Source organism: Heptranchias perlo, chromosome X (genome assembly GCF_035084215.1).
Source record: "Heptranchias perlo isolate sHepPer1 chromosome X, sHepPer1.hap1, whole genome shotgun sequence".
Taxonomy (NCBI): Eukaryota; Metazoa; Chordata; class Chondrichthyes; order Hexanchiformes; family Hexanchidae; genus Heptranchias; species Heptranchias perlo.
Window position 1 is genome coordinate 7,159,170 of NC_090370.1, and position 22,190 is coordinate 7,181,359.

Consider the following 22,190-nt stretch of genomic DNA (forward strand, 5'->3'; position numbering starts at 1 on the left):
GGTCTTCTTTATCATTCGATCCACACGGAGCTGGCTTGGTTCCAGGTTAACAGGGCCAGCTGCTGGTGGAGCTAAATATGGGAGTCTGCACAGAAAACAAACAGCAGAGAGCACGGAGAAAGAATTCCAAATCAAGTAAAGAGGAAGATGAAAAAGAGATCAGAATGAAAAGCACCCCACAGGCACCCAATACCTGAGGGCTTCCATGAAGTCCTCCCACTGTTCCACTGGTTTGTCAGACTTCTCAGCTGGTTTATCCATATAGCCGTACGTCACCAGGTAATTCTGCAGAGAGAAATTTCAACAGTTCAGTCACCAAAGCAAATGAAATGGACTTTATGTTTCACCTACATTTCTAGAGCAACACCATCAGGAGCTGAGTTAGGCTGATTTCAAAGTCACTCTGCTTTGTCCCTCTTTTCTTCCCCGCCCCCCTTTTCCCCCACCCCTCTCTTTCCTGCCTCCTCTCCTGAAGGCTCCTGTGCAACTGTACCCCAAATAGAATCATGAGAGGAGGGAGGAAAATTGAGAGGGGAAACAAATTAAAAGTACACTTCTTTGAATTTTCTACCCATTCCTGAGGTCTCCCTTGGTTATAGTGTGGGCAGCCTGCTCCAGTCTTCTGCCAAATCCTCTCTGAACCGCGAGGAGATGTGAAAAAGTAGCCCAGGAATGACTCTCCCTTCTGATTCTTTCCTCTTTGGTGTCCACCCAGAGAAGTATGTCCAAGATCGGGAACTCAGTAGCATGGGTCATGGGTCATTGCAACTGTGTCCTCCCACCTCACACTGACACTCAACCCTCTGCATCACTGCGCTGCACATTCAGGGTCTAGCCCAGCAGAAGTTGGAGGAGCATGTCACAATGTTGTTAAGTGTCTGTCACCGTTTCCGTAGCTGTGCACAGCCCCGGTGCACGGTCTGGGCACTTCTTTCAATTCGCTTAGCTTTTGGCCCATGATTTCAAACAGGTGTAGTTACACACAAAACCGCACCAACAGTAAACTTTGGGGAGGTTTTGTCGCTAGAGACATTTTTTGCAATTTAATCGCCAAAAGGCACATTACCTCTTGTGGAAAACATGCTAGGAGGAAACGGCTAAAGTTCATGGTTTGATCATTCTTGTCTGTAAGAAAAGATTTCATCTCCCCTAGTCAGGTGGGGTACAGTCCTACAGGTGCCAGCCGTCCTGCGGTACCTCCCCCAGTCACCATTCTTCATGTACGAGAATGGGCAGTGAGTGTGGCAAACTATTCAACCACAGGGGGCATTACAGGTAAGCCTGATCCTATCCTCAAATACACAGGCACACTTTGCAGCAGGAGCAAGAATCCTGGCTGATTTTTCCTCTTTCTAGTCCAAAGGCCATTGAAGAGCCCATACCTGCCCCTCCAGCTAACACACCACAGAATGTGGATCGAACTTGGAACCTTCCTAGGAAATGATCGTTCTCAATGACTGGAAAGATGATTTCCGATCAGAGCTATTCCTGCCAGCATCTTTCAGAATTTCACTAGTTGTTGCCTCATCACACAGAAAATGCACCACCTGGTGCTTGGACAGAGTAAACTTGAAGATACTCAAGATCAAGGAGAGGGGGGGAAAGGACACAAGTGTGCAAACGGCCCTGAGTGAGGAGAGAAAAGGTGGATAATCTGCAGAAAAGCTATCTAAATAACAGGAAAATAAACCAAACTTATACCATCGCCTCTTGCTCCTCCAAGTCCAAGGGTATGGCAGCAGACAGAGAGTGCAGTAGCAGGGTGGAGAGAATTCCGAGGCGCAGACAGACTCTCACATCAAACATCATGAGAAGCTGCAGGAACAAATCTTTGCCACAGTTCAGGAAAACTTCAGTAACCTCTCAGCTACTTCTGTTCTCCTCCCTTATAAACACTCACTTAGCAGCCGGTCAGTGACGTTGAGGACAAGTATGTCTGACTCAGCTTCTAGTACCCCACAAAGTCTTGCACTCAATTAAAGGGACGGTATCACTTCTGTAATCCTACAGGTCTTACATGGAGCTCTTTAAAGCTTCCGGTCACTTCATGCACCAATATAGAAACTGCTAAGACATTTGATTTTATTCCAAAAATTACTAGGATTGATTAACTATCCTGTACTTGTGTAATATTCCTCTGAATTTTACTAGTGTTAGTAACAGCATTCCGGTTATATCACAACTGACGGGAGCAGCCCCCCGATGGCCCAGCGGGTAACTGCACCATGTGGCATGGCCGGAGCCACGCAGGCCAGGTCATGAGATGGCGACAATTGGCCACAGTCCCTTGGGTTCGGGAGGGAAAGAAAGTTAGCCAGGTTTCCCACCCACTTGGCTATCCAGTGAATCCAGCTGGGTGTTGGGTGAGAACGGATTTGGACTGGGTAGTGATGCCCTCCTGCTGACATTGCCCAGGTTTACACGTGAACACTTAGGTGAAGTATAGGAGCGCTGCCAGCATCTGTATAACTGGACCCCACAAGTCAGGACTTTCAGAAGAACCGGGGGGGGGGGGGGGGAGTGAATGTGAGGTGAGTGCCAAATCCCGCCTGACCTCATCAGCGTGAGGCCGATTTTAATGCCCGTACCTCATCTCCATGCCCCCGGTCACTTGCCCGCCCAATGTTGGGTGACAGGAGGCCACTGGCCAGGACCGAACGAACGGTCGCCAGCACTCAGGTAAGTCACAGGGAGGGGTCTTGAGTTCAGGAATGGGGAGGGGGGGGAAAAGCCCAGGATAGGGGGAGGGGCCTAAACTTTCTGTGTGGGAGCCAGAGAAGCACTGCTGCTCCTCCTGGCTCCCCCGCCCCGAGGAAAGTTAAAAAAGTTTATAAACCTTTCTGTTTGGGCTTCTTCTGACCCAGGTCCTCTTCCCACCATCTTCACCTGGCAGGAAAGTCACAACAGTTTCCCCGCTCAGACCAGCAGTTAAAATCGCAGTTGGGGCCCCAATGACGTCATCGGGCCCCGATCTGCAGGTTTAAAGAAGGACCCCCGCCAGCTTCAGGCGAGCATCCTTGCTGCCTGCTCAGAAGACAGGTCAAAACAGAAGACAGCGGGAACGGAGCAGGACAGCAGTGGGTAAGTCTCCCAGCCAATTTTAACTGCCAGCCTGCCCGGTTTCTGCCAGGTGGTTAGGGTTAAAATCGCCCTTTACGTGTAATCCTTAACCTTCTGAATGAACAGGAATTCCATCAGGTTACACAACTAACACTGCAATGAACATGTTAAGAAGTAATATATTATATATAACCTTCTTAATTTTCATGTTGAAATTGTCTGTCAGCAGTTACAATGATAAGTGAGTTTTGGGAATTTAGCAGCATTGGGGTTTTGGGACATTGGAATTAACTAGTTGCAAAATACCGAGTGAAGTTACATCTTGCAGGAGCCATTTTGCAGGAAGCTCCATTATCAAACAGCAATAAAATCTGCACTGATTTTAGTCCATCGACACTGCGACGGGAAGAAGTATGATCAATAAATAACAGATCTTCTCGTTGCGCTGTACAGAACATCAGTTTCTCACAGACTGCCAGCAATGTAATTTGGCCTCCGAACCCTTGCAAAACTGTTGAGCATTTCCAATATTTTACTAAGCTGAATGACCATGGTTCTGACTCACTCAATTTCTGCAGCTAAGGGTTTTCGTAAAAGCAGAAAAAAAGGAAACAAACTATTACTTTGGGAAGTGACTCAAGTTCTCTGCTATGACATTAATATTTGGTGACGTGCAGCGGGACCACAGCTGGGTATCCCACATGCAGCTGTCAGCTTGGCTCATACGCTACTTCCATGTGCAACTGCGTATTAACTCTTTCACAAGTCCATTTCTCTTGTTTCATTCACCACTTTCTATTTTCTAATCTCCTTCATATCTTTTCACTTTCAATGGTTAAATGCACTGTGTGGTGTGGTACTGAGGCACATGGACCAGTAAGGTGCCAACTTCAATCCCCACTCTGTGCTGAGTCAGCTGATCTCTACAATTGGCCTCGGTGCTCTGGGTTAGCGAGGGGCAAAATAAAACAAGGTTGCCACTCCTGATCACCAACCAGAGACTCCTCGTTGGATGTCAGGTGAAGACAAGGTTGGCCACTTGTGTGAGGCACCAGAGGGCTCCCACCATAAGTGTAAGTGTACCCCAGTAAGAGTCTGCACCTTCAGCAAGAGTCCTTTTTTTATTTGTTCATGGGATGTGGGAGGTCGCTGGCGAGGTCAGCATTTATTGCCCATCCCTAATTGCCCTTGAGAAGGTGGTGGTGAGCCGCCTTCTTGAACCGCTGCAGTCCACGTGGTGAAGGTTCTCCCACAGTGCTGTTAGGAAGGGAGTTCCAGGATTTTGACCCAGCGACGATGAAGGAATGGCGATATATTTCCAAGTCGGGATGGTGTGTGACTTGGAGGGGAATGTGCAGGTGGTGTTGTTCCTCTGTGCCTGCTGCCCTTGTCCTTCTAGGTGGTAGGGGTCGTTGGTTTGGGAGGTGCTGTCGAAGAAGTCTTGGCGAGTTGCTGCAATGCATCCTGTGGATGGTACACACTGCAGCCATGGTGCGCCGGTGGTGAAGGGAGTGAATGTTTAGGGTGGTGGATGGGGTGCCAATCAAGCGTGTTGCTTTGTCCTGGATAGTGTCGAGCTTCTTGAGTGTTGTTGGAGCTGCACTCATCCAGGCAAGTGGAGAGTATTCCATCACACTCCTGACTTGTGCCATGTAGATGGTGGAAAGGCTTTGGGGAGTCAGGAGGTGAGTCGCTCGCCACAGAATACCCAGCCTCTGACCTGCTCTTGTAGCCACAGTATTTATATGGCTAGTCCAGTTAAATTTCTGGTCAATGTTGACCCCCAGGATGTTGATGGTGGGTGGTTCGGCGATGGTAATGCCATTGCATGTCAAGGGGAGGTGGTTAGACTCTCTCTTGTTGGAGATGGTCATTGCCTGGCACTTGTCTGGTGCGAATGTTACTTGCCACTTATCAGCCCAAGCCTGGATGTTGTCCAGGTCTTGCTGTATGCGGGCACGGACTGCTTCATTATCTGAGGGGTTGCGAATGGAACTGAACACTGTGCAAACATCAGTGAACATCCCCACTTCTGACCTTATGATGGAGGGAAGGTCATTGATGAAGCAGCTGAAGATGGTTGGGCCGAGGACACTACCCTGAGGAACTCCTGCAGCAATGTCCTGGGGCTGAGATGATTGGCCTCCAACAACCACTACCATCTTCCTTTGTGCTAGGTATGACTCCAGCCACTGGAGAGTTTGTCCCCTGATTCCCATTGACTTCAATTTTACTAGGGCTCCTTGGTGCCACACTCGGTCAAATGCTGCCTTGATGTCAAGGGCAGTTATGCTCACTCCAGGTCTGCACCTTCAGCAAGAGGCAGCACCTTCGGCAAGAGGCAGAGAATAGAGAAAACGAGCAGGTGTATTTTCGTGGATTTCTTATTCTTTGGTTTGTCCTGTTTTCCCGGTATCCTGGCCAACATTTATCCATCAACTAACACCACCAAAACAGATTATCTGATCATTTATCCCATTGCTGTTTGTGGGAGCTTGCTGTGCGCCAATTGGTGGCCATTTTTCCTACATTACAACAGTGACTTCACTTCAGAAAGTAATTTATTGGCTGTGAAGTGTTTTGGGATGTCCTGAGGTTGTGAATGGCACTGCCTAAATGTAAGTTCTTTCTTTCGATTACCAACTAGATGACACCACCCACACTCTTAATTAGCCATGGCTGAGAAGGACACTCGAGATCAAGTTAGTTTCTAAAATGGAGTCAGCAGTATCACTGGTTACAAAATAGAGAGAAGCCATGGAAGCACTGACACCACTGGGCCTTTTATTTCTGAGACCTGGGTTGTAATCCAGCTCCAACATGGGATGAAAACATCCTTTTTCTAGAAGTTTTTAAACATCACTCGCGAAACGAGTCCAGGTAATCACAATTCACAATCCTCAGCACTATTTTTAGCATTTATTCTGCAATTTTGCAAGATGTTATCAATAGGAGCCAGCACTTTATCGGAGGTTGAGCTGGGAGTCTGGGACATGTAACAATTTTTTAATTCCTCAGCACTCCTATCCCACCCCCTGATCAGCAACACCCTGTGCATGAGGAACAAACAGACTGCTCCGAGTCGAAGAGTTGATTGTTTGAGAGGTGCACTGTCAACAAAGCATGAATCACAAAAAGAGCTGGGTTTTTTCAGATTACTAATAGCAAGCAGATGAGTTGCTGGAAGATTCAGCCTTTTGAGGTGCACAGCCCGCATTATCTTCAGACTCCCACGCTCACACCTCTGAGTCAGAAGGTTGTGGGTTCAAATTCCACTCCAGGGACTTGAGCACATAATTTAGGATAACACTGCTGTACTGAGGGAATGCTGCACTTTTGGAGGTGCTGTCTTTCGGATGAGATGTTAAACCGAGGCCCCGTCTGCCCTCTCAGGTGGACATAAAAGATCCCATGGCATTGCACACGGGGAGTGAAGATCAAGTATAGTCTTCAGGTGAAGCAGGGTTAGAAAGAAGGGATAATTGGAGCAGCGCATGCAGACATAATACAGCCCCCATTTTAAAGTCATACATTCTGTCCTTATTTTCATATGATATCTTGATTTTACATTCTTTATAGTTAAATAGGAAAACATAGGGCAATTTGGGAAACAGAAAGGTGGAGTTGGTTGGAGCATAGCAGTTTCTCTGCAGTACAGATGGAGGAGCTGGGAGACACAGAAGAGGCACTGTAGCACCATCACAGGCAGAAGGGTGTAATTACAGCGTGACAAGTTTACATAGGCAGTTTCCATTGTAAAAGTGGACATAAGAATTTATAATAGGAAAACGTTAACACAAATGTGTGACAAAAACATGACAGCAAGAAGTAAGGTGTTGTAGACAGGAAGTGTATACAGACGCAAGATTTTTAATATGTTATAAATATTTTTCTTGCCAATTTTCTCTCACTCCTCTCCTGGTGGGCGTTGATCCCTTTCAGGGATATGCTTCACAGGCAGCACCTGCAGTCCCTCACCCTAGTGACTACTTTTCACATTGTCCCTCACCCAATGTTCTCGCACACGCACACACACAATTCCAGCAAGGGTTGCTGGAGCAGGATCCCCAGTTGATTTTTTCCACTCCGTAGCTCAGGGGTGCTGAAGACAATTGAAGCAATCCTATCACTACTCTGGCTCAAATCAACTAACTCAACACAGACCAGAGGTTATAACTAGGACCTTCTTGCATTGTAAGCCTCAGCTACTCATGGAATAGACCTGCTGAGCCATCAGGAAAGCTTGCTTTGGTGCTCGAATCTACTGCGCCATTGTCACAGGTTATCTCCAATATGCAAAGCACGCCAGAGAGAACAATGGCCTGGACAGTATTTGGCAACCAATATTTTTATAGAAATAGCATTGTTGGGTTGTTGATTGTTCAGGAAGTAAACACACTGCATAGATTGGTACCAGGGTTGCTATCTGTCTGGTTTTTTTGGTGCTTTTTGACTAGGCTGTACATTTTTTAGTCTTGATTTAAAACGGCAGTAAAAGTCTGTTTGGCCAGTTGGCCGGTTCTTAACACATTTTTTCATCCAATGTTGCTGGGTTTACAGTAAAATATCAAAACTGGCCCAATTCAAAACAATGGTTGTTGCAAAATGAAACTTGGCACCACCAGCAATCAGTTAATGGCACGACATCTAAATCTGCAGCAATGGCATTGAACTAAAGGTTCCCACTCCCCACAAAACTAGTTCAATGTAACACCCCTACATTATATTCAATACCCATTATACCCTGGCCTGCACCTACATTATATTGCTGCACCCACTGCAGCCCTGCACGCACATACAATGTAGCATAACTCCCATTATAGTCCTGAATGCATGTTCTGTATGGCTTAACACCCACTAGTGTCCTGCTGACATCTACAGTATATCCTAACACCCACTACTGTCCTGCATGCATCCTAACATTCATTATTCTTCCTCACTCATGCTAACTCTACTTGTTTCCCTTCTTTTGGCTCCAAAGCTCACTGATTCAGCCTATTGTGGCCTCTTCAGTCAGTTGGAAGTGCCTGAAGTGATTTATTTCAAGGACTGCAAGTGTCAAGAAACTGGTTAATTTCTGCATCATGAGGAAACTTCGTAGCATGTTCCCACTGTTACTGTGAACTCTATGATTCATGCAGGAAAGAGCGAGATATGATTCAGTGCAGTCATAGTAACTGTTCTTCCCAAGTCTCACTGTAAAGATACTTGTATAAACACGACTTAGCCAACTAAAGATTTGAATCAGGAATTAGCAATTACAACGGCCTGGGACCAACACTCCCAAATTAACCAACAAAAAGCAGAGTGTACCGGAATATTTCCGCATTATGCTTTTTTTTAAATCAGGGAATGCTGCACTGATACATGTATCAAATCACACACTACTGTGACTCTGAGATTCTACTTATTCTGATGTGAGGAGACAGGTTCAAAAGAAAAGTTGACAAGCAGATTTCCAGCACCTCATCCAGTTGGACATTCTTTACGTGCGAGGATAGACATTGGGGTTTACAGCCAAGTCCAATCCTGCCTGTGCGCAAAAGTCCACATACACACTTGCTAGCAAGGGTCACTGGATAGCAATCAGGAGCTAAACATATGGGTCAGCACTGAGGCGTCCAAAGCACCATCTCCGACCTGTCTTGTAGGGACAAGACCCTCGTTGGCAATTCCTACTAACAATGCAGAGCAAGGCACTGCTCACCAAGTGGCTGTTGATTGTCCCTCCAATCCCCCTGGAGTTTTGCGCATGGCAACGGATATTATCAATCGTGTGTAGGATGTCCTAAAATAAGTAATAAAAACCTGTACTTTACCATTCCACTTGGTGCAGAATGCCACTGCTGAAGACCAGAACATTTCTGCTTTTACAACTCATTTGTTTTGGGAAATGGAGACACAAGAATTGCTTCAAATCTGGGTCGTCGCTATTACATCTCAGCAATGCATCGCAATAGCCTGGGACAAAACTTAGCAAAAATATCAGTCTTAAAGTGGATGGGAATGGCCTCTTTTCTTGGAAAGTGATTTTCTATAATGCAATTTTATTAGAAAATGGAAATAACTCCCAATTTGACTTCCAGCGAGGGAAATATGCACATCAGCCTTGGCTTATGCTTTTTCGATTTTCTTCTGTACAGCTCACTCTGCACTTTGTATTCCAACATGCTAGGCCATGTTTCCCATTCCACATACACTAATTTCCGATCGCCATCACATCGGGGGAGGTATGTCCTCAAAGACTGAAGAGATGTTGTGCGCCTTTTAACTGCTAACTCAAGTGGTGTTAGCATTGGCAGAGCCTAGGAGCAGGTTGCCTGCCCGCTCTCTTGAACAGACAATACTGAATAGCACAAGGTGACCAGGACAGGTGAGAGACGAGCCTGATCCTGTCCTCACCCAAAACCACACACAAGCATTTTTCAATAGGAGTCACTGGATAGTGATCAGGAATGTGAACCCTGACAGATTTTATTCCCCTCCCTAGCTCAAGAACACTAAGATCAACAATAGAACCTCACCCTCAACTGTCAGAATGACATTCCCAAAACGTAACAACTTGCCAAACACCAGAGTGCTAAAATGAGTTCAATTACTCAAGCTCAGCCTAAGTCCTGCCTGAAAACTGGATGGTGCCTGCAACAGTTTCCATCAGTGATGTGGCCCGTAGCACAACCATACTATTTGGCAAAGGAAGAAGCAAATTCCATGCCATTGGCGTTCACCAATGGTGTAAAACTGTTTATCAACAATGGCAAGCAAAAACATATCTCACACTAGTTTGAAGTTCATCAGTACCACTGCAGCTCACTGCTCAGTGGCTTTAATGGGCATTCAATAATCTTCACATTAAGAGCTGGGAAATGGAGCTTTGGGGTACAACTACATTCCAGCTAACTGTCAAAAGACTGATAGCTGCAGTTCAAGTTTGAGCCAGGCAAATCCACATTTACAATCCCTGACTCCTACCTGGCTGCAACTGTAACAGTCTTACCCAGAAGAGAGTGGTGTACTGCCTGACTACAGGCATGGGCAGAGCGCTCTTCTGACAGTTAAATGTGTAAATGTTTATTTAAATATTTAGAAAGCAGAAAGGAAAGGACTTGCATTTCTATAGCGCCTTTCACAACTTCAGGATGTCCCAAAGTACTTTACAGCCACTGAAGTACTTTTGAAGTGTAGTCACTGTTGAATGTAGGAAAGGCAGCAGCCAATTTGCACCCAGCAAGGTCCCACAAACAGCAACGTGATAACGGCCAGTTACTCTGTTCTAGCGATGTGGGGTTATGGATAAATATTGGCCAGGACACCGGAGGAAAAGAAGAAGCAGGAGCAACACTTGATCTGGCAGAAAAAGGCTTTTCCGCTAGGAAACCAGAAGGTTGCTGGTTCACATGCCAGGTTTACCCATCACTATTGCATGTTTGCCATCGATAGCTGAAGTTTTAGGCCAAACCCGTGCTGCCAGATGCAATGGCAAATGAACTTGAATAGCATTTCCTGTTAGATGATCTTGGTACAAAGTTACGATGAAAAAATAAACAACCCGACTTGCCCCATGTCTGGCTGGAGGAGTACATGTGCTGATAGGAGAAAAAATAATTTTTAAAATTATAGGAATCCATGGTTTAAAACCACCTTGAAATTCCTGATTAAGCAGCAGCGGATATGTAGGAGTATAGTGTAGGCTGTAACTAAGCTTGACTGAAGAAAGAGCCACAAGTCAAATCTTAAAATGAATCTCCTCACTTAACCCTTTAAACAGCCACTAGTTTATTCTTACTAATATATCTATTTTTTTAAGAAAACATAATTACGTCTGTTAGCTTACTTTGTAAAAACGCTGCAGTGTGGAACAGTCATACAGACCAGAAGGTCCCAGGTTCAATCCCTAGTTTGTGCCATTAGCTGATCTCAGTCAGTAGGGGTATTACAATTGGTTGCAGCAACCCCTGGGTTTTGCAGTGAAGGGATCCTGATCTGCAGAACGGTGTGTGGGTGCCAGGTTGTGGACAAGGTTGTGCTCAGCTGTGATAAGTGAATGGCCTGCTAACACTCACTGTACTAGTTCACGCAAAGTACGGTCACCCAGGCAAGCTACTGAAGAGTGGGGTTTTTCTATGTTTTAGTTGCGATATGAGTGCAAGTTATTGTTGTCTGGGAAGCCGTACCCAAATCTGAGTCGGGACATTGAGGGGAAGAAAGTGAACAACGGAAATGTATCAACAATGAGAGGGCAAAAACTCAATCATTCAAGAGGCAGTTGGATGCTATGATAAAGGCACAGCTATAGATTTCTATGGAAAGATGAGCTAAATGGGTCAAGTGGCCTCCTTCATCTGTAGTGATCATTCCAATTATTTGCCAGTGACACAATGCGCTAGTTATCCAACAGGTGATATGGCATGGTATGATGCAAATTTGTGCACTTGAACTCCAAACAGCTTTTCCAATCATTGGGCCAAGAGGTCAAGCAGTGCCCTACTGTACAACTAGTGAAAGACTGGCAGAAGCCTGATATCAGCTTGCTCAGTTGCCCTTCCTGAAGAATTGTTGTATAAAACACAGGGGTTGTAAGTGGGGGATAATTAAAACAGAAGCAACGGAAGCCCGAGGAACAGCACCTCACCTTTCGATTAGGCACTTTACAACCTTCCGGACTCAACATTGAGTTTAATAACTTCACATCATAACCACTGCTCCCATTTTTTCGGACAGCAGATGCTGGTAATGGTTCTGCCTTTGGCATTTACAACTCCTCTAGACCCATCTTTTGTTTCTTTACTTGTCCCATTACCACTCTCCTAGTCTTGCACCATCATCCCTTTTGTCATTTAATCACTCCTGCCCTCCACCCCATCACAGACCTTCCCTTTTGTTCTTTCCTCCCTTCCCCTTCTTACCCTCCTCCCACTTTCCCTGGCTCCATACTTGCTTAAAAACTGTTAAATCTTTAACTTTTTCCAATTCTGATGAAAGGTCATCAACCTGAAACATTAACTCTTTCTTTCTCCACAGATGCTGCCTGACTTGCTGAGTATTTCCAGCATTTTCTGTTTTTATTGGGGATAATTAAAAACTGTTTTAACAATTGTTTCCATATTACATTGACATCAAAACTCCTACAAACAGCTGAGATTTATTTTACTTCTAATTTTCTGTCCCTATCGTACATCTGGATTTATTTTGGATGAAACTTTTCACACGGATGAACCAACATCATAACTCAGACGAATAACTGTAATATAAGAACATAAGAAATAGGAGTAGGCCATCCGGCCCCTCGAGCCTGCTCCACCATTCAATCATATATTCAATGACTCAGCATCCACAGCCCTCCGGGGTAGAGAATTCCAGAGATTCACAACCCTCTGTGTGAAGAAATTCCTTCTCATCTCAGTCTTGAATGGCCACCCCCTTATCCTGCAACTATGTCCCCTAGTTCTAGACTCTCCAGCCAGGGGAAACAACCTCTCAGCATCTACTCTGTCAAGCCCCCTCATAATCTTATATATTTCAATGAGATCACCTCTCATTCTTCTAAACTCCAGAGACTATAGGCCCATTCTATTCAATCTCTCCTCACAGGACAACCCTCTCATCCCAGGAATCAATCTAGTGAACCTTCGTTGCACCGCCTCTAAGGCAAGTATATCCTTCCTTAGGTAAGGAGACCAAAACTGTACACAGTACTCCAGGTGAGGTCTCACTAAAGCCCGGTACAACTGTAGCAAGACTTCCTTACTCTTGCAATAAAGGCCAGCATACCACTTGCTTTCCTAATTGCCTGCTGTACCTGCATACTAACTTTTTGTGATTCTTGTACAAGGACACCCAAGTCTCTCTGAACACCAACATTTAATAATTTTTCACTATTTAAAAAATATTCTGTTTTTCTATTCTTCCTACCAAAGTGAATAACCTCATATTTCCCCACATTATACTCCATCTGCCACCATCTTGCCCATTCACTTAACCTGTCTGTATCCCTTTGCAGACTCTGTGTCCTCCTCACAGCTTACTTTCCCACCTAGCTTTGTATCGTCAGCAAACTTGGATACATTACACTCAGTCCCTTCGTCCAAGTTATTAACAGATTGTAAATAGCTGAGGCCCAAGCACTGATTCCTTGCGGCATCCCAGTAGTTACAGCCTGCCAACCTGAGAATGACCCGTTTATCCCTGCTCTCTGTTTTCTGTCCTTTAACCAATCCTCTACCCCTGCTAATATATTACCCCCAACCCCATGAGCCCTTACCTTGTGTAACAACCTTATATGTGGCACCTTATCGAATGCCTTTTGAAAATCCAAATATACTACATCCACTGGTTCCCCTTTATCTACCCTGCTAGTTACATCCTCATAAAACTCGAATAAATTTGTCAAACTCGATTTCCCTTTCATAAAACCATGTTGACTCTGCCTAATCATATTATGATTTTCTAAGTGCCCTGTTACCACTTCCTTAATAATGGATTCCAGCATTTCCCCGATGACCAATGTCAGGCTAACTGGCTTGTAGTTCCCTGTTTTATCTCTCCCTCCCTTCTTGAATAGTGGGGTAACATTTGCTACCTTCCAATCCACTGGGACCGTTCCAGAATCTAGAGGATTTTGGAAGATCATAACCAATGCATCCACTATCTCTGCAGCCACCTCTTTTAGAACCTTAGGATGTAGGCCATCAAATCCAGGGGATTTGTCGGCTTTTAGTCCCATTAGTTTGTCCAGTACTTTTTCTCTAGTGATATTAATTGTTTTAAGTGCCTCACTCTCATTTACCTCTTGGTTCCCCACTATTTTTGGTATGCTTTTCGTGTCAGAAGACAGATATAAAATATTTAACGCATCTGCCATTTCCTGATTCCCCATTATAATTTCTCCTGTCTCAGTCTCTAAAGGAACCAACACTTACTTTTGCTACTCTCTTCCTTTTTACATACTTGTAGAAGCTCTTACAATCTGTTTTTATATTTCTTGCTAGTTTACTTTCATATTCTATTTTCTCCCTTTTTATCAATTTTTTGGACGTCCTTTGTTGGTTTCTAAAACTCTCCCAATCCCCAGGCTTATTACTCTTCTTGGCAACACTATAAGCCTCTTCTTTCAATCTAATAATCTCCTTAACTTCTTTAGTTAGCCATGGGTGGATCACTTTTCCCATGGAGTTTTTATTTCTCAATGGAATGTATACTTGTTGAGAATATTGAAATATTTCTGGAAATGTTTGCCATTGCTTTTCAACTGTCAAATCCTTGAATTTAATTTCCCAATCTATCTTTGACAACTCGCACCTCATACCTATGTAATTGGCTTTATTTAAGTTTAAGACTCTAGTTTCTGACTTAAGTACATTACTTTCAAACATAATGTGAAATTCTATCATATTATGATCACTCTTCTCCAGAGGTTCTTTTCCTGTGAGATTACTAATTAACCCTGTCTCATTACATAATACAAGATCTAAAATAGCCTATTCCCTGGTTGGTTCCTTGACATATTGCTCTAGGATTAATAGATTTGGTTAGCAGTCAGATACAGTATACCTATATTACCTTATGAAAGATTAGTGACTTGGGTTGTGGCATTTAAAGCACAGTTCACCCTAAGACTGTGACATTTCAAAATGACAAGATATCTGCTTTAGCAGGCTTTTAATATAAGAACATAAGAAATAGGAGCAGGAGTAGGCCAATCGGCCCCTCGAGCCTGCTCCGCCATTCAATATGATCATGGCTGATCTGATCCTTACCTCAAATCTAAATTCATGTCCAATTTCCTGCCCGCTCCCCGTAACCCCTAATTCCCTTTACTTCTAGGAAACTGTCTATTTCTGTTTTAAATTTATTTAATGATGTAGCTTCCACAGCTTCCTGGGGCAGCAAATTCCACAGACCTACTACCCTCTGAGTGAAGAAGTTTCTCCTCATCTCAGTTTTAAAAGAGCAGCCCCTTATTCTAAGATTATGCCCCCTAGTTCTAGTTTCACCCATCCTTGGGAGCATCCTTACCGCATCCACCCGATCAAGCCCCTTCACAATCTTATGTTTCAATAAGATCGCCTCTCATTCTTCTGAACTCCAATGAGTAGAGTCCCAATCTACTCAACCTCTCCTCATATGTCCACCCCCTCATCCCCGGGATTAACCGAGTGAACCTTCTTTGTACTGCCTCGAGAGCAAGTATGTCTTTTCTTAAGTATGGAGACCAAAATTGTATGCAGTATTCCAGGTGCGGTCTCACTAATACCTTATATAACTGCAGCAATACCTCCCTGTTTTTATATTCTATCCCCCTAGCAATAAAAGCCAACATTCCGTTGGCCTTCTTGATCACCTGCTGCACCTGCATACTAACCTTTTGATTTTCTTGCACTAGGACCCCCAGATCCCTTTGTACTGCAGTACTTTCCAGTTTCTCGCCATTAAGATAATAACTTGCTCTCTGATTTTTCCTGCCAAAGTGCATAACCTCACATTTTCCAATATTGTATTGCATCTGCCAAATCTCCGCCCACTCACCCAGCCTGTCTATATCCCCTTGTAGGTTTTTTATGTCCTCCTCACTCTCTACTTTCCCTTCCATCTTTGTATCATCTGCAAACTTTGATATGTTACACTCGATCCCCTCCTCCAAATCGTTAATATAGATTGTAAAGAGTTGGGGACCCAGCACCGACCCCTGCGGAACACCACTGGCTACTGGTTGCCAGTCCGAGAATGTACCATTTAGCCCAACTCTCTGCTTCCTGTTAGATAACCAATCCTCCACCCATGCCAGAATATCACCCCCAATCCAGTGATTCTTTATCTTGAGCAATAATCTTTTATGTGGCACCTTGTCGAATGCCTTCTGGAAGTCCAAATACACTACGTCCACTGGTTCCCCTTTATCCACCCTGTACGTTATGTCCTCAAAGAACTCAAGCAAATTTGTCAGACATGACTTCCCCTTCGTAAAGCCATGCTGACTTTGTCCTATTAAATTATGTATATCCAAATGTTCCGCTACTGTCTCCTTAATAATAGACTCCAAAATTTTACCCACCACAGATGTTAGGCTAACTGGTCTATAATTTCCAGCCTTCTGCCTACTACCCTTTTTAAATAAGGGTGTTACATTAGCAGTTTTCCAATCTGCCGGGACCTTTGCCAAGTCCAGAGAATTTTGGAAAATTACCACCAAAGCATCCACAATCCCTACTGCCACTTCCCTCAAGACCCTAGGATGTAAGCCATCAGGTCCAGGGGATTTATCCGCCTTGAGTCCCATTAATTTACTGAGTACCAATTCCTTAGTGATTTTAATCGTATTTAGCTCCTCCCCCCCTGGAGCCCCCTGTTTGTCCAATGTTGGGATATTCTTAGTGTCCTCTACCGTAAAGACTGAAACAAAATATTTGTTCAGCATTTTTGCCATCTCCATGTTTCCCACCATTAATTTCCCGGTCTCATCCTCTAAGGGACCTACATGTGTTGTATATACACAACACATACAAACACACATGGTAATTTAAGATATCCAATTGCAGTAGTTTTGCCTACAAGTACAAATCCAAAACATGTATGGTTAAAAGGAAAGGAACACCTTGAGAGTACTTACTGATCAAAGATTCCCCACTAATACCAATGGCTACCCCTCGACCACATCATCTCTTGTGGCCTCTCCACCTCCAAGGCCTTGATCACACAATTATCTCTGACCGCATCTTCAATTTCCTTACCACCCACATCCCCGTACCTTCCCCCAATCCAACTATCTTCACTATCTGTGCATGAAAAAAACTCTCCCTAAGCTCCCTCACGCTCTCTTAACTTCCCAACTTCCTTTCTTCTGGCCCTCCACTCATCATGACACCTCCAATGCTTGCTGGCCTGATACACTGTTTGAATTTGGACCTTCTGTTGCCACCATATCTAATAAGACATAAGCCCAGGTTGTGGGACACCAACCCGTTGGCACAGAAGGATGAGTCAGCCACAGATTTTTCAACATGTTACAGCAACAGTCAGTTGTAGCACAGAAACCAGTGGTACATCTGTTTAAAAAAAAAGTTACATTGCTAGACGCCCAAGAGTTTTATAATAGCAGATTTTAACATTTTTAATTGAGGTTTGAGTGGAATTACTTCTATTTTTTCCCCCCTCAAGTCACTTGACTGCTTGCTGAGGTATGGTTGTCACTCTCCAGTATGTCACCCAAGATTGGGGGCTATTTTACCACAGGCAATCCTGACCCTGTCTTCACTCATCAAAACGGTGAGGGGTGGGGGCAATGGATTGTGACAAGAATTGGGAATCATGGATGACTTTCCTTTCCGTAATCCAAGGACACAGAGGTCAATTGTAGCACCCTGTATTGCCTTTCTGGCTGAGATCAGCGAACTCAGCAGGGATAGGACCTGGTACCATTCAAGTTTCTTGAATAATTATTTCTACTTGTAACTAATTGGATCTCTTAATTTATCAGTACAGATATTTAATCAGCAAATATTTAACTTGAAAATAAAAGGGCATTTTCCCTTAGAAAGAAAGACTTGCATTATACAGCACCTTTCACGACCTCAGGGTGTCCCAAAGCGCTTAACAGCCAATGAAGTGCTTTTGAAGTGTAGTCACTGTTGTAATGTAGAAAATGCGACAGCCAATTTGCACACAGCAAGATCCCACAGCTATGTAATAATGACCAGATCATCTGTTTTAGTGATGTTGGTTGAGGGATAAATATTGGCCAGGACAGCTAAGAGGGCAGACGAGGCCTCAGTTTAATGTCTCATCCAAAAGGCAGCACACCTCCGACAGTGCAGCACTCCCTCGGTACTGCACTCTAGTGTCAGCCTAGATTGTATGTCTAGAGTGGGACTTGAACCCACAACCTTCTGACCCAGAGGCAAGAGTGCTACCACTGAGCCACAGCTAACACCTTCACCACCTATAGCATTAGGTAGCAGCTTGCATGGCGTGGAAATTGAATTTGACACCAAATCCACACCCTCATTGGTCCTGATCTGTCATATGGCTCCCCAGGTGATTCTTTAGACTGACCCTTTTATCATGCGTCAATGCATAGCCAGCATTTATTCAGTTAGTGTACCCAATTGCTTGTTGTAAGGAATCATAGTTCCAACTGCGGTTTAATTAATCCTCATTGAGGCCTGGGCTAGGAACAAATCAAGCGACTACCCAAGCACAATTTACAATCATCCATTCACTTTCTGGATGATCATTTTAACTAAAAGCAAGCAAGCACAAGCATTGATTGGTAACATATATTGCAACTTTATTCACGAGTTTTGGAAATGGTTTTTACTGAGTCACTGATAGTCCACAGAGCACAAACAGCAAGCAACACATTTCCGATAGTTACTTATAGCAAAACATTTTATTTCCACTTTTCTTCTATGTTTAAATTCGATTTAAAGTCAAATGTTCCAATACCAAGAATTGGGATACTGGCAGGTGAATACTAGAATCTCCAACACCCTTAAATCAAATTCACCATGAACTTTTATACCGTGGCCTGATACCAATAGATATAAGTGACTCTTCAATTCTTGACTGGGAGTGAAAACTTGACATTGTCTAGGTAGCACTGCAAACTATAGTACTCCCTTGCAGGAACCACATGTTAGTTGGATTGTTCCAAATAAAAGGGGATAGATAACAAAACTAATAGTTTCCCTGATGGCCTAGCAGGTAAATGCATCACGTCCCGTAATGCTAAGCCATACCAACCAGAAAGTGTCAGATTAAATATCTGGTCTGTGCTGAGTTAACTAATCTCAGTTCCCTGCTGGAAGGGCATACATGTGGATGCTGTAGGATTGTGCTTGTGTTGAATTCCCTCCACAAGCGAATAGCCTAGGCTCACTTACCCTTGGGAGTCATACAGCAGCCCTTCAACACAACAGGGGAGAAAACTGGATTTGAAAAATAAAGAGTGTTGCTCCCCTCCATCAAAAATTGCCTGGCACACTCTCAGGTCAACAGAACAAGCCTCTGCCGGTGCCATTCTACATATGTTCCAAGCAGCTGTGCAAGTTTAGGCCAGCGCAACTGATCCTCCCATATTCCCACCTTTCCTTGGGGGAAAAAACTATCTTCTGCTCACTACTCACGCTAGCTGCACGAGGAACTGTGGGTGTGATCCCGCATCCCACAACTTTATGAAACAGCAAATTGTTGCTCCAGCAAACTGCATCCATTTTAAGACTGGTTTGGTCCTAAGCTTACAGGAACTATTCCTATTAAAAGTACCAGTGCTGGTTCTCCTATCACACAAACTTCAGTACATATTACCTAATAAAATTTGAATAATTTAAAAGTGGTATGTTGGGTCAGGTGTTCCATTGTGTGCGTGCAGGTGGGATTATATCCACACCCTGAACTTTCACAGAACCTGTGGCAACACCATTGCTTGAGAAACCAGAAAACATCACCAGAATGAAGCAGTTAAAGCTGAATCTGGCAGGTTGGAGTGACAAGACACTCTGCACTGAGCTCCTGATGCAGATTTAGAACCGCTGTAAATTATTCAAATAAACTGAATTCATGCATACGTCAGGCCTATATTCAACATTTCCAGAACCTCTTGTATTCACATAGACGACTAACGTTGCTGTGAAAATGTGATCTATACCGAATCTGGATCCTATTCAAAAGGATGCGAGTCAGAAATAAGACTGCAAGTCAGACAGATCCAGATCTTGTGCAGCACACGGAGATTTATACTGATCACCAGCTGCCATTTTAAGTCACATCGCCTAAGAATTTTGTTCACTCTATAGTTCCTGTATATCACTCCAGATTAGTTACTTTTCTAAATGTACATCTAAAATATATACTGTATACAATTGTAAAAAAAGTTAAAATGTCAATGATGCAAGGACTAAACCGGGAAAGTCCCACAGTCCCAGGAAACAATACAAAAGTATTGGCAGCTTTCATAACTCTTGTTCAATCCTTAATCATTTCATAAAAATAAACTGTATCTTTAAATTAAATTATAAAGAAAACTGGCAGAGTAGATTTTGGTATTCCTTTACAATGGACAGATTTTTAATATATAAAATATACATTTTAACCCTTAGCCAATACATTAACTGGAATTCTCATTGTATAGCACTAAATTTAGACTACTGCAAAGTCACCCTTGACCTCTGCCTCTGTATTGCCTGAATAGAGAGTTTGAGATGGTAGTTAGCATGTGTGAGGACAGATACGTTACCTGCATTTTATGGGCCGGAAATTGCTTTTAAAAGAACAGTGAGCCTAACAGCGCTCACCGCTAACAGTGGTGAAATCGAAGAGCAAGTTCTGGTGACCGCACATGCGCAGTCAAACGTGGAAATGCAGAACTTGCTTTTCCTGGTTCGTTGGTGATGTGGTGGATATCTCTTTAAGGCGAAACTATGTACCAGTGGCAATGTGCTACATTTCCCAGCTGGAAACAAACTAATCTCACAACACAGGTATGCTCAGTTATATCAGGTCAAAACTAAGTTTTAACAGTGTGGTAAGTCTTAAGGACTGGCAAACAACCTCTCTGGCACTGAAAATTCAATTTTTAAAAAAATGTGGAGTCTCATTCATTGTGATTTTAATAGTTGTCGGACATTTAAGACAGCAGCTGCAGAGGGGAATACGTGAGTGGGAGGAGGAAGACCGGGGGTGGGGGGTGGCAGGTGAAGTGGCGTAGTCACTCCTGCCCCCACGTGCCACCCTCAGGGTGCTGATGTGGGGGTGGGGGGAGGGGAAACGCTTGACCACGAGCCTTACCTCACCCCCTCTCTAACTCCTAGCCCGTGTGGCTCTGTGCAAGACACACATGACCCCCCCCCCCTCTCAGGCAGCCGCCAAGCTATTACTGCTGGGCCTGTGGGAGGAAATGAGATTGCCGAGTCCGACATGTTGGGGAGTGAGGGACCTGGGAGTTGGGAGAAGATGCGCCCTGGTCCCCTGTAAGATGGGGTGCAACATTGGCTCCTTGATGACGACTGGGAAGAGGTCATCATTGAACAAGGGAGATGAATGATGGTTGCTGAGAAGGACAAGTATCTGGACTTTCTTCCCACCATGAGAAAGGAGATCATGGACGCTGGCCAGAACATTACTGCCCAGCTGGCAAATATTTGCCAGGTTCTTTTACATGTTGTTGAGGTGAATGCAGCAAGTACGGCTGTGCAGCACCTAACGTCTTTGATACCTCCCTCTACCGCCTCCCATCGCAGACATAGTCCAAGCCCTAGAGCCAGGAGCTCAGCCTCCACCAGAAGCTACTTTTCCCCCTGTCCCCTTGGAGCAGCAGCAGCCCAGCTCCGAGCTCCCTGATTACAGCCAACGGACAAAACACAGAGGGGTCAGCTCAGGGAGGGATGAGGACCAGGAGGAAATAGGGTGTCCCTCTTGTGCAGAGTGCACCTGCTTTTGCTCAGACTTTGTCACAGCGACCCTCAGGCACACCTGAGGGGCAAGTTTGTTAATATTTTTTCACTGTTTGTTATTCGATTGTTGGTGTTTAATGATTCTCTTACGATTGTTGGTATAATAATTGTTATTGCTGCTGTCCTTAACTCTTAGTCAGAAGTCATTTGTAACTGTTTCAAAAATTTTAATAGCAACCGTGTTAACATCACAACTGTGTCCAAAGTAGAAAATGACTAAATTCACTTGTTTATATAAAGTTTTGCACAAAGCACCTCAACGTTTATATAGAGTTTTGCACTAATTTTTTGCTGCTGCAATAAAAGTTCAGTTTCACTTTCAAGCTTGCCTGTCCTGTTGTGCGCTTTCCGGGGAGGGGGAGGAGAGACAAGGCATTTTGACACTCTCACCGATGTCCAAATGCATGAGCCACCTGCTGGTCTCTCGCCACCCTGCCCGCTGCAGCTGTGGCTTCCTCAGGGAGCCCACGAACCATGATGCCAGCGACATCTGGGTTGGCATCCTCCATCTCGTCCATTTCCACCTACATCTGCTCTGCCTAGTTAAGGGTCAGTCCTTCCCGCAGGACAGAGTTGTGCAATCCTTGACACTTGGACAGGCAAATACTGCAAAGTACCCCCCCCCCCCCAAACCTGTCCAAACACCAGATGAACACAAAAGCGCTGTGGGATATGGCATCTGTG

The 22,190-nt window shown here is 44.3% G+C and overlaps 1 protein-coding gene across 17 annotated transcripts in view; it reads right to left on the minus strand.

Annotated features, from left to right (window-relative positions):
* Window positions 1-22,190, minus strand: part of LOC137307229 (partner of Y14 and mago-like) — a 155,343-nt gene that overhangs the window by 119,082 nt on the left and 14,071 nt on the right. For 14 of the 17 annotated variants that reach the window (XR_010959082.1, XR_010959081.1, XR_010959076.1 and 11 more), the window contains exons 1-2: window positions 1,702-1,823; window positions 194-285 (exon numbers count right to left, since the gene is read on the minus strand). Coding sequence is in view for 2 of the 17 variants with exons in the window: in XM_067976653.1 (XP_067832754.1) it covers window positions 194-285; window positions 1,702-1,809 (200 nt within the window). In the remaining 15 variants the exon portion in view is untranslated. Of the gene's footprint in view, window positions 1-193; window positions 286-1,701; window positions 1,824-22,190 lie in introns of those variants that run through there. The other 3 variants (XR_010959071.1, XM_067976653.1, XM_067976654.1) reach the window with 2 other exon arrangements.